The sequence below is a fragment of the Sciurus carolinensis genome, chromosome 16 (genome assembly GCF_902686445.1).
Source record: "Sciurus carolinensis chromosome 16, mSciCar1.2, whole genome shotgun sequence".
NCBI lineage: Eukaryota > Metazoa > Chordata > Mammalia > Rodentia > Sciuridae > Sciurus > Sciurus carolinensis.
The window spans coordinates 44,893,392-44,906,358 of record NC_062228.1 but is presented as its reverse complement, the minus strand read 5'-3'; the positions used below and the strand labels follow the sequence as shown (position 1 = coordinate 44,906,358).

Below are 12,967 nucleotides of genomic sequence, written 5' to 3'. Positions count from 1 at the left end.
TCAAAGGATCACTTATTGTTTTGCCTCACCGCCCCCAACCCCAGAGCTGAGAACTGAACTCAGGGCCTTGCACATGTTAGGAAAGTGCTCTGTCACTAAGCTAAGTCCCAACCCCTTGTTTTTAGTTTGTAGTGCACAAGAATACAGTGTAGTAGTCTGATGACACTTCACTGTCAAGCAACATATATGGCTGCACCTATTCTACCTTCTCTTGAATCTCCTTTAGCTTTTTGACACTTGGGATGTGGTAATTCTATGAACAAAGTCCTGGGTCTACAAGATACCTTCTGTTTTCTTAACAGCTTGTCCCTAACAGTTCCAGCATTTTTTTGAGCTGAGTCACAGCCTTACAGAGACTGCCTACTCAACTCCCATGATTGGACAAGTCAATTATTTCTAACAAATCCTTTAATATGTAGATACATGTTTATCGGCCTATTGGTTCTGCTTCTTTGGTTTAAGACTGACAGGATACCCTTTACCAAAATGAATAATTTGGTTTTTTCGTACTTCTATTCCTGGTGTTTTGAAATTTTTAAATTGTGAAATACATTAGACTGTGTCAGATATCTTTTTGGGTCTATTGAGATCATCTTTTCCTTTTTAAACTTTATATGTTGAGAGCTTACACCAGTCAATGGGTTTGCCAATGCTCTTTTTTGTTGGTAAGGGTTTTGGGGTCTGTTCATCAGAATCTCTGTCTTTGATATTTTTTAATCTGCCTTCAGTATCAGCATATACTGACCTCATAAAATGAATTTGGAAGTGTTTCCTACTCTTCCTCTGTTTTTTGAAGTAAGTATTATTATTATTTCTTTTTAAAATATTTCATAGATTTCATCTGATTGTGAGAACTCTTTTTTTAAAAATATTTTTAGTTGTAAGTGGACACAATACCTTTACTTTATGGTGCTGAGGATCGAACTCAGTGCCTCATAGGTGCCAGGCACTCTCTACCACTGAGCCACAACCCCAGCCTCTGAGGATTCTCCATGGAAGTTTTTCTTTTTTTTTTTTTTTTTTTTTTTTTTGCGGTGCTGGGGATTGAACCCAGGGCCTTGTGCTTACGAAGCAAGCACTCTACCAACTGAGCTATATCCCCAGCCCCATCCTTGGAAGTTTTTAAATGATTACTTATCAAGTCCTTGTTGTAATTCTTTTTTTTTTTTTTTAGACATATACAAGAGTTAATTTGGTATAAGGACTCGTTGCAGGAATTGTATAAACCAAGCATGGGCTTTGATTCTGTGAGCTCACATCACATATTAAGGAAGAAGGAAACAATGACCCATATACATGGATAAAAATTAAGGATCAGGGTTAATCATAAGTCATAGGTCTTGGAAGTCCTTCTGGATGTCCTACAAGGTATCTGTACTTTTTTTGAGCTGAGCAACCTCATCATTCTTCAGCTTCTGTTTGATAATGCTGGCTAATCCCCCAGCATTGAGGATACTTGGAAAACTTGAGAAGACTTCACTCTCAATGCCATACACCTCTTTCACCATGCTGACACTGGATGAATCCTGGGTAGGCCTTTGAATAGGGATTCAATGAGAGCTACACTTAATATGGCAGTCCAGTTTGTCGATCCTTTTAGCCTGATAAATTCATGGGCACTTTGAACCAACTATCTTATGTACTTACTGCCAGTTTTTACTATCACTATCCATTGCTGGATTCCGATCCTAGAGAGGAACATCTGCCATATTTACTCCACTCCAGCCACACTCGAGTTGCCAGGTTGTCCCAAAATCCATCCATGGCAGCTATTGGAATGAATGCCAAGTCTCTCAGTCATAAGATAGTGAAATCTAACAAAATCCAGTTTGCACCCATATCAAGTCACAGAGTGTTGAGTAACAGTTTCCAGGTAACACATATAAGCAAGCTTACCAGGTTGGAAACAATTATGATGTAATCAGGACTGTACTTGACAATCTGAGGAATAATGAATTTGAAAATATTAACATTTTTCTGCACAAGATTGAGACAACTCTCCCCTTCTTGCCAATGGACTGCAATATCACAATTTAAGAATCGGCATCTGCATCTACCAAATTTTTTTTCTTCTCTTTTTGACAGTGCTAAGGATTGAACCCAGGGATGCTTTACCACTGAGCTACACCTCTACTCCTTTTTGAGAGTCTTGTGAAGTTGCTAAGGCTGGCCTTGAACTTTCAATCCTCCTGCCTCAGCCTCCCCTATCTGCCAAATTTTTATGTGTCTGAAGAAATACGCTCCCATGCTTATTTTCATCAAATTTCTATTGAGCTTACCTTCCAAAACTTACCTTCCAAAGGGCAAATTCAATGTCAGACTTCCAGAATGTTGACAGTACACTCCATAGCAGCTTGTCTAATACTAATCTGATCTGTTTGGGACTTTTGCCTCTTCTATAAACTGGTATGATCAATTTTTCTGAAGTGTTGCCATTTAAACATCTTTTAATTTTTTTAAAATTAAAATCCATTTAAACATTTAATGTAATAGTTGATATAATTGGTTCAAGCCTGTCACTTTGCGTTCTTTTCATGTTATTTTTATACTTTACTTCCCCTTCTCCCTGGGTATTGAACCCAGGGTCTCATAGATGCTAGACAAGTGCTCTACTAATGAGCTTCACCTCTAGTCCTTTATTTATTTTTATGTGCTGCTGAGGATGGAACCCAGAGACTCAGGCCCTAGGCACGCACTCCACCACTTAACTACACTCCCAGCCTTGCTGTAGGCTTTTGGGTCTTCGCCACACAGTTCTTTCAGGCACCTCCTCGACCTCTTCCCCGACCCCCACCCTACATTCACCTTGACCTAACCCTAACCCTAACCCTGACAGGCGCCTACCTACTGCACCTGCTGTGCATGCCCCGCCTTGGGTTCCCCGAGTCCCTGCAGGCCTGGGGCTCACCTCCTGGCCCCCACCTCCGGCAACGAGCAGAGGCCCGGTTCTACCCAAGGAAGCTAAGACACGCCCTGGGACTGGGAGGAGCCCAGCCCAGCCTGGCCCAGGGCACGACCCTCCCTGTGCACTGTCAATTCCCTCCCCTTGCCCCCACAGCCCGGGGTGCAACCGCCATTCTCCAGGAGTCAAGGGCCACCGGGCCACGCCCCCGCCCATTCTCGAATCACAGAGCACAGCCTGGCCGCACAGGGTGCCCTGTGGGCGCTCTCTGGGCCTCTGGTGGGTGAAGACAGGTAGAAAGGGGCAGTTGGAAGGCGGAAGGGGCCCGTAGGCCCCAGCCCCAGCCCACCCCAGGCCTCGGAATGAGCCAAGCCGGAGAGAGAGAACCGGCCAGCTAGAGCCTTCCACCCTGGAACCTGGGAACAGGGTCAAATCTGAGTGAGCAAGATGGGGTTGGGAGGGCGAGGGAGGCCCCCTCTCCAGTGCAGTGTGGCGCGCACACCCTCTGCGCCCGTCTCCAGGCCTTTTAAAAATTTTATTTTGAGAGGTTCTTGCTGGATAAGTTGCCAAGACTAGCCTCGAACTTCTGATCCTCCTGCCTCAGCCTCCTGATTAGCCTACACAGATGGGAACCACTGTGCTTGGCAGTACCTTATTATTATTATTATTTTACTTTACTTTTGGAATAGGTAATATTTATATACCAATTTTGCTCTTTTATTTTATTTAACTATTTTATTTGCTTAATGGTTGCCCTGGAGATTCAGTATGCATCTTAATTTACCTCAGTATACTTCCAGTTATGCTAAATACCAGTTACATCTGGAAATTTTTTCATGTACATGTGTGTAAACTTTTCCCCCAAAGTACTGTTAAAATAATTGTTTTAGGCATCTTAAGAGAAGTAAACAGTCAGGTGTGGTGGCACATGCCTGTAAACTCAAGTGACCCAGGAGGCTGAGGCAGGACAACTGCATGTTCAAAGCCAGTCTCAGCAATTTAACGAGGCTGTAAGCAACCTAGTGAGACCCTGTTTCAAAATAAAAAATAAAATGGCTGGAGATGTGGCTCAGTGGTTAAGTGCCCTTGGGTTCAATCCCTGGTACCAAATTAATTAATTAAACAAAATATATATTTTTTAAAAAATTCTTTTAGTTCTAGATGGACAGAATACCTTAATTTTACCTACTTTTATGTGATGCTAAGGATGGAACACAGTGCCTAATTCACGCTAGGCAAGTGCTCTGCAACTGAGCTATGGGTCCAGCCCATATTCTTTTATATTTACCGACATACTTACTTTTTTCAGGTACTCTTCATTTTTGTGATTTGTTGATTTATTACTGTCCTTCATAATTTCCTTACAAATTTTTCTACTGCCTATCTGCTGGCAATTGGTGAAATCTCATTTTTCCAAAGCTCCCAATATCTCTGCTGAGATTTTAATTTTTATTCTTATATTTTAAAGTCTAGTTAAAGTCTTAGGTTATCACTCTTGTCTGTGTAATTTAGTGGTCCACTTATGATCTGCTCTATCATCTTCAGCTAGTGAGAATTCCACTTCTGCAGATGGATCTCAGTGTGTATGTGTGTATGCATTCTAGGTTAAGGAACATTTTTATGTCCTCAGATTTTATTCTCTGGGCCATTTCATCTGCTATTAGTGTGTGAGATGGTAAGCACAGTCAAGGTCAACAAGGGATGTGTGAATCACTTGGGCCCTCTGTGAACTCTTGCACAAGTGTGGAAAGGTTTTTAAGGTCAAGTATGGTTTTCTCATTTTCCAGATTGCCTTACTAAATTCCTACTTTGTGTGCTAGTTCATTACATGTTCCTACTGGGACCTCAATTTTGGGCTAGCTCAGCCAATAATCATCCCTATTTATTTGCCACTGAGATTACGGTTGTTACTGGCAATGCTACTGGGCATAGGGGTTTTCCATACTCTGTACCAAATCACGTTAGACTTTTCCAGCACTAAAGCTGTTGATTTTCACTGTCTTCCCTGAACTACTCCATATTGAGCTGGGCTGGGAACAAACACGACTCTCACTCTTCTTACCCAAACTTTAGTAATTTTCTGAGAATAACCATTTCTCAATTGAGAATATCAATTCATAAGTACACTGGGATGAAAGAATTAAGAATTTCATATTTATTTGTTATATTCTATTTTTATTTTATTTTTTGGTGCTGGGGATTGAACCCTGGGCACTTAACCACTGAGCCACAACCTCAGCCATTTTTTATATTCTATTCAGAGATAGGGTCTCACTGAGTTGCTTAGGGCCTCGCTAAGTTGCTGAGGCTGGCTTTGAACTCACAATCCTCCTGCCTTAGCCTCCCAGCTGCTGGGATTACAGGTTTGTGCCACTGTACCCTGCTTATATTCTATTTTTATATAAAGTGTATTAAAAATTTCTGTGGTTTACTTGAACATATTTTAGCAGTCCATACTGACATATATTATTTTTGAATGTATATTTTTTTCAGAGATTGCTCAAGGGATTACAGAACAGATATTTCCTGACATATGAAGCTGTTATGTTCCAATAAACCCATTATAAATTGAAAATATTATAAATCAATATGCATTTAATACACCTAATCTACCAAACATCATAGTTTAGCAACACAGCATACTTTAGTCCATTGCTTATCCTCATGACTGTGTTCCTGACTGGGAGCTAACTGTAGCCAATAATTGCTAGCCCAGGAAAAACATCAAAATTCAAAATTTGAAATACTGTTTCTACAGAAAAAATTCTAAGTTAGTACGACATTTATATTTACACACCTCTCTCTCTCTCTCTCTCTCTCTCTCTCTCTCTCTCTCTCTCTCTCTCTCTTTCAATACTGGAACACAAACTCTGTTGTTTTATTCCCAAGCTGCAACCCTCTTTCATTTTACATTTTGAGATAGGATCTTACAAGTTGCTTAGGGCCTCACCAAGTTGCCAAAGCTGACCTTGAACTTGATATTTTCCTGCCTTGGCCTCCCAAGTTACTGGGATTACAGGTGTGTGCCACCACGTCCAGCACTAGTGTTGGCGTTTTTGCCCCCTCAGGTAAAATGTAGAAAACTTCTCATCATTTTGGCCCTTTCATTCTCTTCTCTTTATAATTTAGTTATATAAAAAATGTTCTCGAGGCTGGGGAGATAGCTCAGTTGGTAGAGTGCTTGCCTTGTAAGCACAAGGCCCTGAGTTCGATCCCCAGCACCCAAAAAAAAAAAAAAAAAAAAAAATGTTCTCAAATTATATTGAAAACCACAGAAGATAGTGTTATGATTATAATATTATTTTAACCCCTTAAAAATCAAAGGGCTGAGAAGACCACTTGGCTAGCATGCAAAAGACCCTGGGGTTTAATGCTCCATATAGCAATAAAAATAACAAATTAAAAAAAAAAAGGAGAAATATAGTCTATATTTTACTCATTTTGTTGTTCATCTTTCAAGCCTAATGTTTGAAGTATCTTTTCATCATTACCTTTCTTTTGAAGACCTAGTTATTCTTAATGGATATGGAGAATAAGAAATTCCCAAAATAATAAGGCCTGAGAAAAGAAGTAAAAATGAAGGCCATGCACTGACAGCCTTGTCTCCCAGGACAGACGTCTTCCAGGCGCCAGCAGCTGCAGACAGGGCGGGGGTGTTTCATCACCCGTAGAGGAAGCGGTCTCTGCGAGGCGTCCTCTCCTCCGAAGCCAATCCTCTCCAGACGCTGTCCGCAGACCTTGACCAAAAGGCCCGCGTTCCTGAGTGTCCATGCCCACTAGACCACCCCTCAAGGTAACCTGTATAAACCAGTCCCTTTCGCTGTTCGGTGGCTCATTTTCCACCAGGAGAGTGGGGCCGTGGGCACCATTTCATCCCCTTGAATAAAGAGTTGAGATGACGCCTGAGGTTTGCGTCCTGCCCGGTCTTTTTGTGCTAACAATTCTTATAAGGAAAGTCTGCTAATTCTCTTTGTTTTATTTCTTCCAAAAACAACATTATTTAACTTTCATTTCTTTAAGTTTTACTGAGATGTCATCAACAAACCATAAAAATATCAATTTAAAACATATGTTTAGACACAGCCGGCCAGGAGCGCTCCAACTTGCAAGCGGCACTGCGCTGCGGAGTCTGGTGCCCGAGTGACAGTCGCGGGGAGTGCAGGGCAGGGGGACACGAGACCGCAGGGGCAGCTGCAAGCCGTTGGGCAGCGCTCGCCTGCGCCTAGCGAGTCGCCCCTTTCCGGCGCTCCGCTGCCCCGCCCCCCACTCTCCCACCCTCTAGCAACTTGGGTCAAGTTGACAACTCCTGCGGCGGCCGGCCAGCCCGTGCGGTCTCCACCGCTCATTCCTTCCCCGGGGTGAAAAGGAGCCGCCGCGCCGGCTCCGGGGACCCTCGGGTGGCGGCAGCTTGGCCATGAGGGCAGTGCGTGTTGCCTAACTCACGGCTGTCACCGCCGCTGCAGCGGGACCGGCCGGCAACACTCTTCAGGACAGGCGGGCGGCCGCCGGCAGGAGGCGCCAAGCCGGGCGGCAGCCGCGGCGGGCTTACCCCGGGGCCACTGCGCGGAGCCCAGCACCGCGCAAGCAGAGAGCGGCGCCGCGCACTGTGGTCCGGCGGGCACCTCGGGGACAGGCGCGGGGTGCAGCCTTCTGGTCCCGGCCGCTCTGACAAGGGCTTCTCTGGTCTGCCTGGCGCGGGGTGGGCGCGGACAGGGGCTCTGGGCTCGCGCGGGCCCCCGGGCGTCGCGATGAACATCGTAGTGGAGTTCTTCGTGGTCACTTTCAAAGTGCTCTGGGCGTTAGTGCTGGCCGCGGCGCGCTGGCTGGTGCGGCCCAAGGAGAAGGGCGTGGCCGGCCAGGTGTGCCTCATCACGGGCGCCGGCAGCGGCTTGGGCCGCCTTTTCGCTTTGGAGTTCGCCCGGCGCGGGGCGCTGCTGGTGCTCTGGGACATCAACACGCAGAGCAACCAGGAGACGGCGGGCATGGTTCGCCACATCTACCGCGACCTGGAGGCAGCCGATGCCGCCGCGCTGCAAGCTGGGAATGGTGCAGAAGAAATTCTGCCCCACTGTAACTTGCAGGTTTTTACCTACACCTGTGATGTGGGAAAGAGGGAGAATGTCTACTTGACCGCTGAAAGGGTCCGCAAAGAAGTTGGTGAAGTCTCAGTCCTGGTCAATAATGCTGGTGTGGTTTCTGGACATCATCTTCTGGAATGTCCTGATGAGCTCATTGAGAGAACCATGATGGTCAATTGCCATGCACACTTCTGGACCACTAAGGCCTTTCTTCCTACAATGCTGGAGATTAATCATGGTCATATTGTGACAGTTGCAAGTTCCTTGGGATTGTTCAGTACTGCTGGAGTTGAGGATTACTGTGCCAGTAAATTTGGAGTTGTGGGTTTTCATGAATCCCTGAGCCATGAACTAAAGGCTGCTGAAAAGGATGGAATTAAAACAACCTTAGTTTGCCCTTACCTGGTAGACACTGGCATGTTCAGAGGCTGCCGAATCAGGAAAGAAATTGAGCCCTTTTTGCCCCCTCTGAAGCCTGATTACTGTGTGAAGCAGGCCATGAAGGCCATCCTCACCGACCAGCCCATGATCTGCACCCCCGGCCTCATGTACATTGTGACCTTCATGAAGAGCATCCTTCCTTTCGAAGCAGTCGTGTGCATGTATCGGTTCCTAGGAGCGGACAAGTGTATGTACCCTTTTATTGCTCAAAGAAAACAAGCCACAAACAATAATGAAGCGAAAAATGGAATCTAAGAATCTTTTCGTATGAAATATCATTTCTATCAGAAGACGATCAAGATGTTTCAGTCCAGTACACATCAGCGTTACTGACATTCTGTGGATTCTAACCCCATGTTGACTTTTTAAAAAAAAATCAACTTTAAAAAAAAATAAAGTGTAAATTAACTGACTAGAGTGCTTGGGAAATGTGATCAGTCAAAGTGAGCTAAGCTTGTTGCTAAATTAACTGACTAGAGTGCTTGGGAAATGTGATCAGTCAAAGTGAGCTAAGCTTGTTGCTAACAGGATCCTTTTAGACAGGACCCTAAAACCAGTCTGATCTTTAGACAAGCACTGTGTGACATCTTTGGGCTTTCCTTATTTTTTTAATGAACAGAAAGTCTAGAAATGATAACTACAGTGTGTTGCACATGTGTGATTTTTCTGAATTCCATAGAGTTTATTCATTCTTGTCAGTAAACTCTAGCCAACTGACATCCTTGCAACTTCAAGGGCTATATTTTCTCATCTTTTCTAAGTTCCAGTAGTGTAAAGCCTGTGTGGCTTTTTCATGGTATCTGTATGTTCAGCTCTTTTTAAAAAGGAATTTTGAAATCTCCATCCGTTTGAAGTCAGTGATGTCTGAGCATTACAGTAAAGATGATCAGGTCTCATTCTTAAACTCACATTGACTAAAGTGTTAGGTGATTTTTTTTATTTGACCTCTGAAATACTTCATTAAATATCTAGAGACCTAGTTATCCAAAAAGACATGCATTTTCTACCAATGAATTTTGCTGCATATAGAAAGTGCCCTTTCCTCAGGAGTTGCTGCGTTTTGTGTTTGGGGCAGTACTCTTATCTAGAGTACACAGCAGCTCTGCAAAGAACCCATTTCTAAAAATGGGAATTTCCACATTAAAAAGTCCCCATTTTTGTGCCAACTATGATTAGTGATGGGGAAAATGTTATTCTATGGAGTATGTACGGAAGGGTGTAAAGATTCCTTTGGAAGGTGTATTCACATTGTAGAACAGCAAATGACATTTTTACAGTATTTTTTTGTAAAGCAAACTATTTTGTGCCTTGAATTTGGTATATGTGTATTAGTGAAACATTGTAAAAGTGAACTTCTACCTCTGTATCTAAATGTGTACCATCCACTTATAAATTACTATGAACTATTATGTGATTGCTTTTCTTTTTAATGTCTTATTTGAATAGTGACCAATGTTTAAGGCTATTAAAAAAGCCAACTTTTACTAATTGGGAAGTTTTATAAAGGACTGATTAAACTTAAAGAATTAAATTACAAAAAAAAATATGTTTAGAGGGGTGGGGTTGTGGCTCAGTGGTACAGTGCTTGCCTAGCATGTGTGAGGCACTGGATTTTGTCCTCAGCACCACATAAAAAAATATAAAATAAAATAAAATAAAGAGGGGCTGGGGTTGTGGCTCAGTGGCAGAGCTTTTGCCTAGTATGTGTGAAGCACTGTGTTTGATTCTCAGCACTGCATATAAAAAAATAAAATAAAGATCCATTGACAACTAAAAAAAATATTTAAAGAAAAGAAAAAAAATAATGTGAAAAAAATATATATGTTTACAGAGCCAGGTGTGGTAGTGCATGCCTGTAATCCCAATGACTTGGGAGACTGAGGCAGGAGGATCCCAAATTCAAAGCCAGCCTCAAAAACTTAGCGACAGGGCTGGGGTTGTGGCTCAGTAGTAGAGTGCTTGCCTAGCGCATGTGAGACCCTAGGTTTGATCCTCAGCACCACATAAAAAATTACTAAATAATATAAAGGTATTGTGTCCATCTACAATAAAAAAAATATTAAAACAGCAACCACAAGGACAACTTAGCAAGGCCCTAAGAAACTTAGCAAGACACTGTCTCAAAATAAAAAAGAAAACAGGGCTGGGGATGTGGCTCAGTTGTTGAGTGCTCCTGGGTTCACCCTGGTACCAAACAAACAAGTCAGGTGTGATGTATGTAATCCCAGCTACTTGGGAGACTGAGGCAGAAGAATCACAATTTGAGGTCAGCTTAGCAAGCCTGTCTCAAAATAAAAAAGGGCTGGGAATGCAGCTCAGTGGTGGAGTGCTTCTCTAACATACTCAAGGCTCTAGGTTCAATTCCAGTACTGCAGGAAAAAAATAAAAAATAATAAAAGACATAAACTTCTGCAACCATCAACACAATCTAATTTTAGAGGAATAACAATTTTTTGCAGTGTTGAGAACTGAACCCAGGGCCTTGCACACATGGCAGATACCATATCCCCAGCCTTAGAAAACCTTTATTACCCGCCAGAACCCCTAGCCAAAATCTATATGCATTAGCAGTTACTTCCCATCTCACCATGACCCATTTCCTTGGTAACACTCACTAGCTTTCTGTATCTATATACTGGCCTATGCTGAAATTTCATATAAATGCAGTCCTAAAATATGTAGTTTATACTGGTTGGTTTCTTTCAATTAGCATATTTTCAAGGTTCATCCCTGTTGTAAGTAAGATGTTTGAGTTCTTAATGTTTAACCTTTTGAAGAACTGCCAAAGTTGTACCATTTTATATTCCCACCAGCAATGTGCTGGGTTTCCTGTTTATTCACATCTTCACCACCACTTTTTATTATATAACTTTCTGATTATAGCCATTGTACTTGCTATGATGTGGTCTCTTGATTTACCTTTTCCAAGTGACTAAAAATCTTGAGTATATTTTCATGTGTTGATTGGCTATTTTTTAAAAAAAAATGTTTGTAGTTGTAGATGGACAGTATGACTTTCTTTGTTTATTTTCATATGGTGCTAAGGATCAAACCCAGTGCCTCACACATGCTAAGCCACTGAGATACATCCTGAGCCCCTGATTGGCCACTTTTTGTATCTCCTATTTTTAAAAACATTAAAAAATTATTATTATTATTATTTAAAGTATTTTTAATCATAGATAGACACAATAATCTTTATTTTTTCATGCTGAGGATGGAACCCAGTGCCTCATACATGCTAGGCAAATGCTCTACCACTGAGCCCCAGCCAAGCCCTATTATTATTATTATAATTGTACAAATTTACAGTCTACCATGATCTTTCTCATCAAGAAGATCTGTCAGACAAAGTTTAGGACAATTCAAGCAAAACAGTTAAAAGAGTAAAGAGAAATATGTAAATGATGGAAAGTTAATCAAGAAAACTCTTAGAAGGAAAATAAATGAAGTTCTATGGTTAGCCAAAGTAGACAAGGATAGCTTCTTCTACTCTAAGATCTATCTCCAAGAGATTTAATAATTAAGATTATTAGGGGGGCTGGGGAGATAGCTCAGTCGGTAGAGTGCTTGCCTTGTAAGCACAAGGCCCTGGGTTCGATCCCCAGCACCCCCCCCAAAAAAGATCATTAGGGTCTTGGGCTCTAGATTAGTGGCAGAGTACTTGTTCAGCATCTGGGATGCCCTGGGTTCAATAGCCAGCATATTATATACACAGATTATTATTATTATTTTTTCAATGCTGGGCATCAAACTCAGGGCCTTGTACATGCTAAGCACTCACTCACTACTGACCTACATCCCAATCCTCTCCAAAAGATTATTAACCTAAAGTTTATTCTCTCCAGAAATTGTATGTAGAATGTTTGCACATAAGCTATCTTGATCTATACATCTATGATATTAGAAAGAACAAAACTGTGCAATAAAGTAGATATTTTAAGTATTTAAAAGGTCATAAATATTATTAGTCTTGGTAAAAATTAGGGAGTAGAAGAAAATGCTGGACATTACAGAGGGACTGGTTTAAGAACTACTCGTCTGTAAATTAGCTGACAGTGGTTATAGAAGAAGGAATTTCCCCTTCCTCTCACCCATATTTCTTCATTCTTTTTCCTTGATGACCACAGACCATTGTGCCTCTGCAAATTCACATCTTCACAGCGACGAAGTTGAAAGTAGTTTGAGCAATGGAGTCACCTTGGGGCCAGACCTGCCATCTCATAGCAAATTTCATCTTTCATAACTTCATGTTCTCACAGATGAGAGCAGATTTCATTGATGATGTATATACACTGTAAATTGGTGAAGCAGACAGCATTGCTGGACTGGCTGATGCACAGATTTCTCATCCAGACACTCTGCAGTGGTATTTTTATCATTGGGGGAGGCAGTTTCATTTGTAGAAGGGTCACTCACCAGATTAGGATCTCCTGTAAATCTTTCTATAGTCACATCGTCTCATCATGGACCCCTAACCCCAAGGGTATCCAATTAGAGATGTGAGTACAGTGAGAAATAACAGCACCTGGGGGTCCAAGAGCAT

The 12,967-nt window shown here is 42.3% G+C and overlaps 1 protein-coding gene and 2 pseudogenes across 1 annotated transcript; 1 reads left to right on the top strand and 2 right to left on the bottom strand.

Annotated features, from left to right (window-relative positions):
- Positions 1-1,331: 1,331 nt before the first annotated feature.
- Positions 1,332-6,673, bottom strand: LOC124966085 (L-lactate dehydrogenase B chain-like; annotated as a pseudogene).
- LOC124966389 (retinol dehydrogenase 10-like) lies at positions 5,726-9,879 on the top strand. The gene has a single exon (XM_047527609.1). It carries the CDS (start codon positions 7,651-7,653, stop codon positions 8,674-8,676), a length of 1,026 nt encoding a protein of 341 aa, XP_047383565.1. The 5' UTR covers positions 5,726-7,650; the 3' UTR covers positions 8,677-9,879.
- A 2,552-nt stretch (positions 9,880-12,431) lies between these two features.
- On the bottom strand, positions 12,432-12,967 carry LOC124966084 (microfibrillar-associated protein 5-like; annotated as a pseudogene).

Excerpts from the sequence above, each read along its gene's own strand:
- LOC124966389 (XM_047527609.1), top strand. The coding sequence starts at position 7,651 with ATGAACATCGTAGTGGAGTTCTTCGTGGTCACTTTCAAAGTGCTCTGG.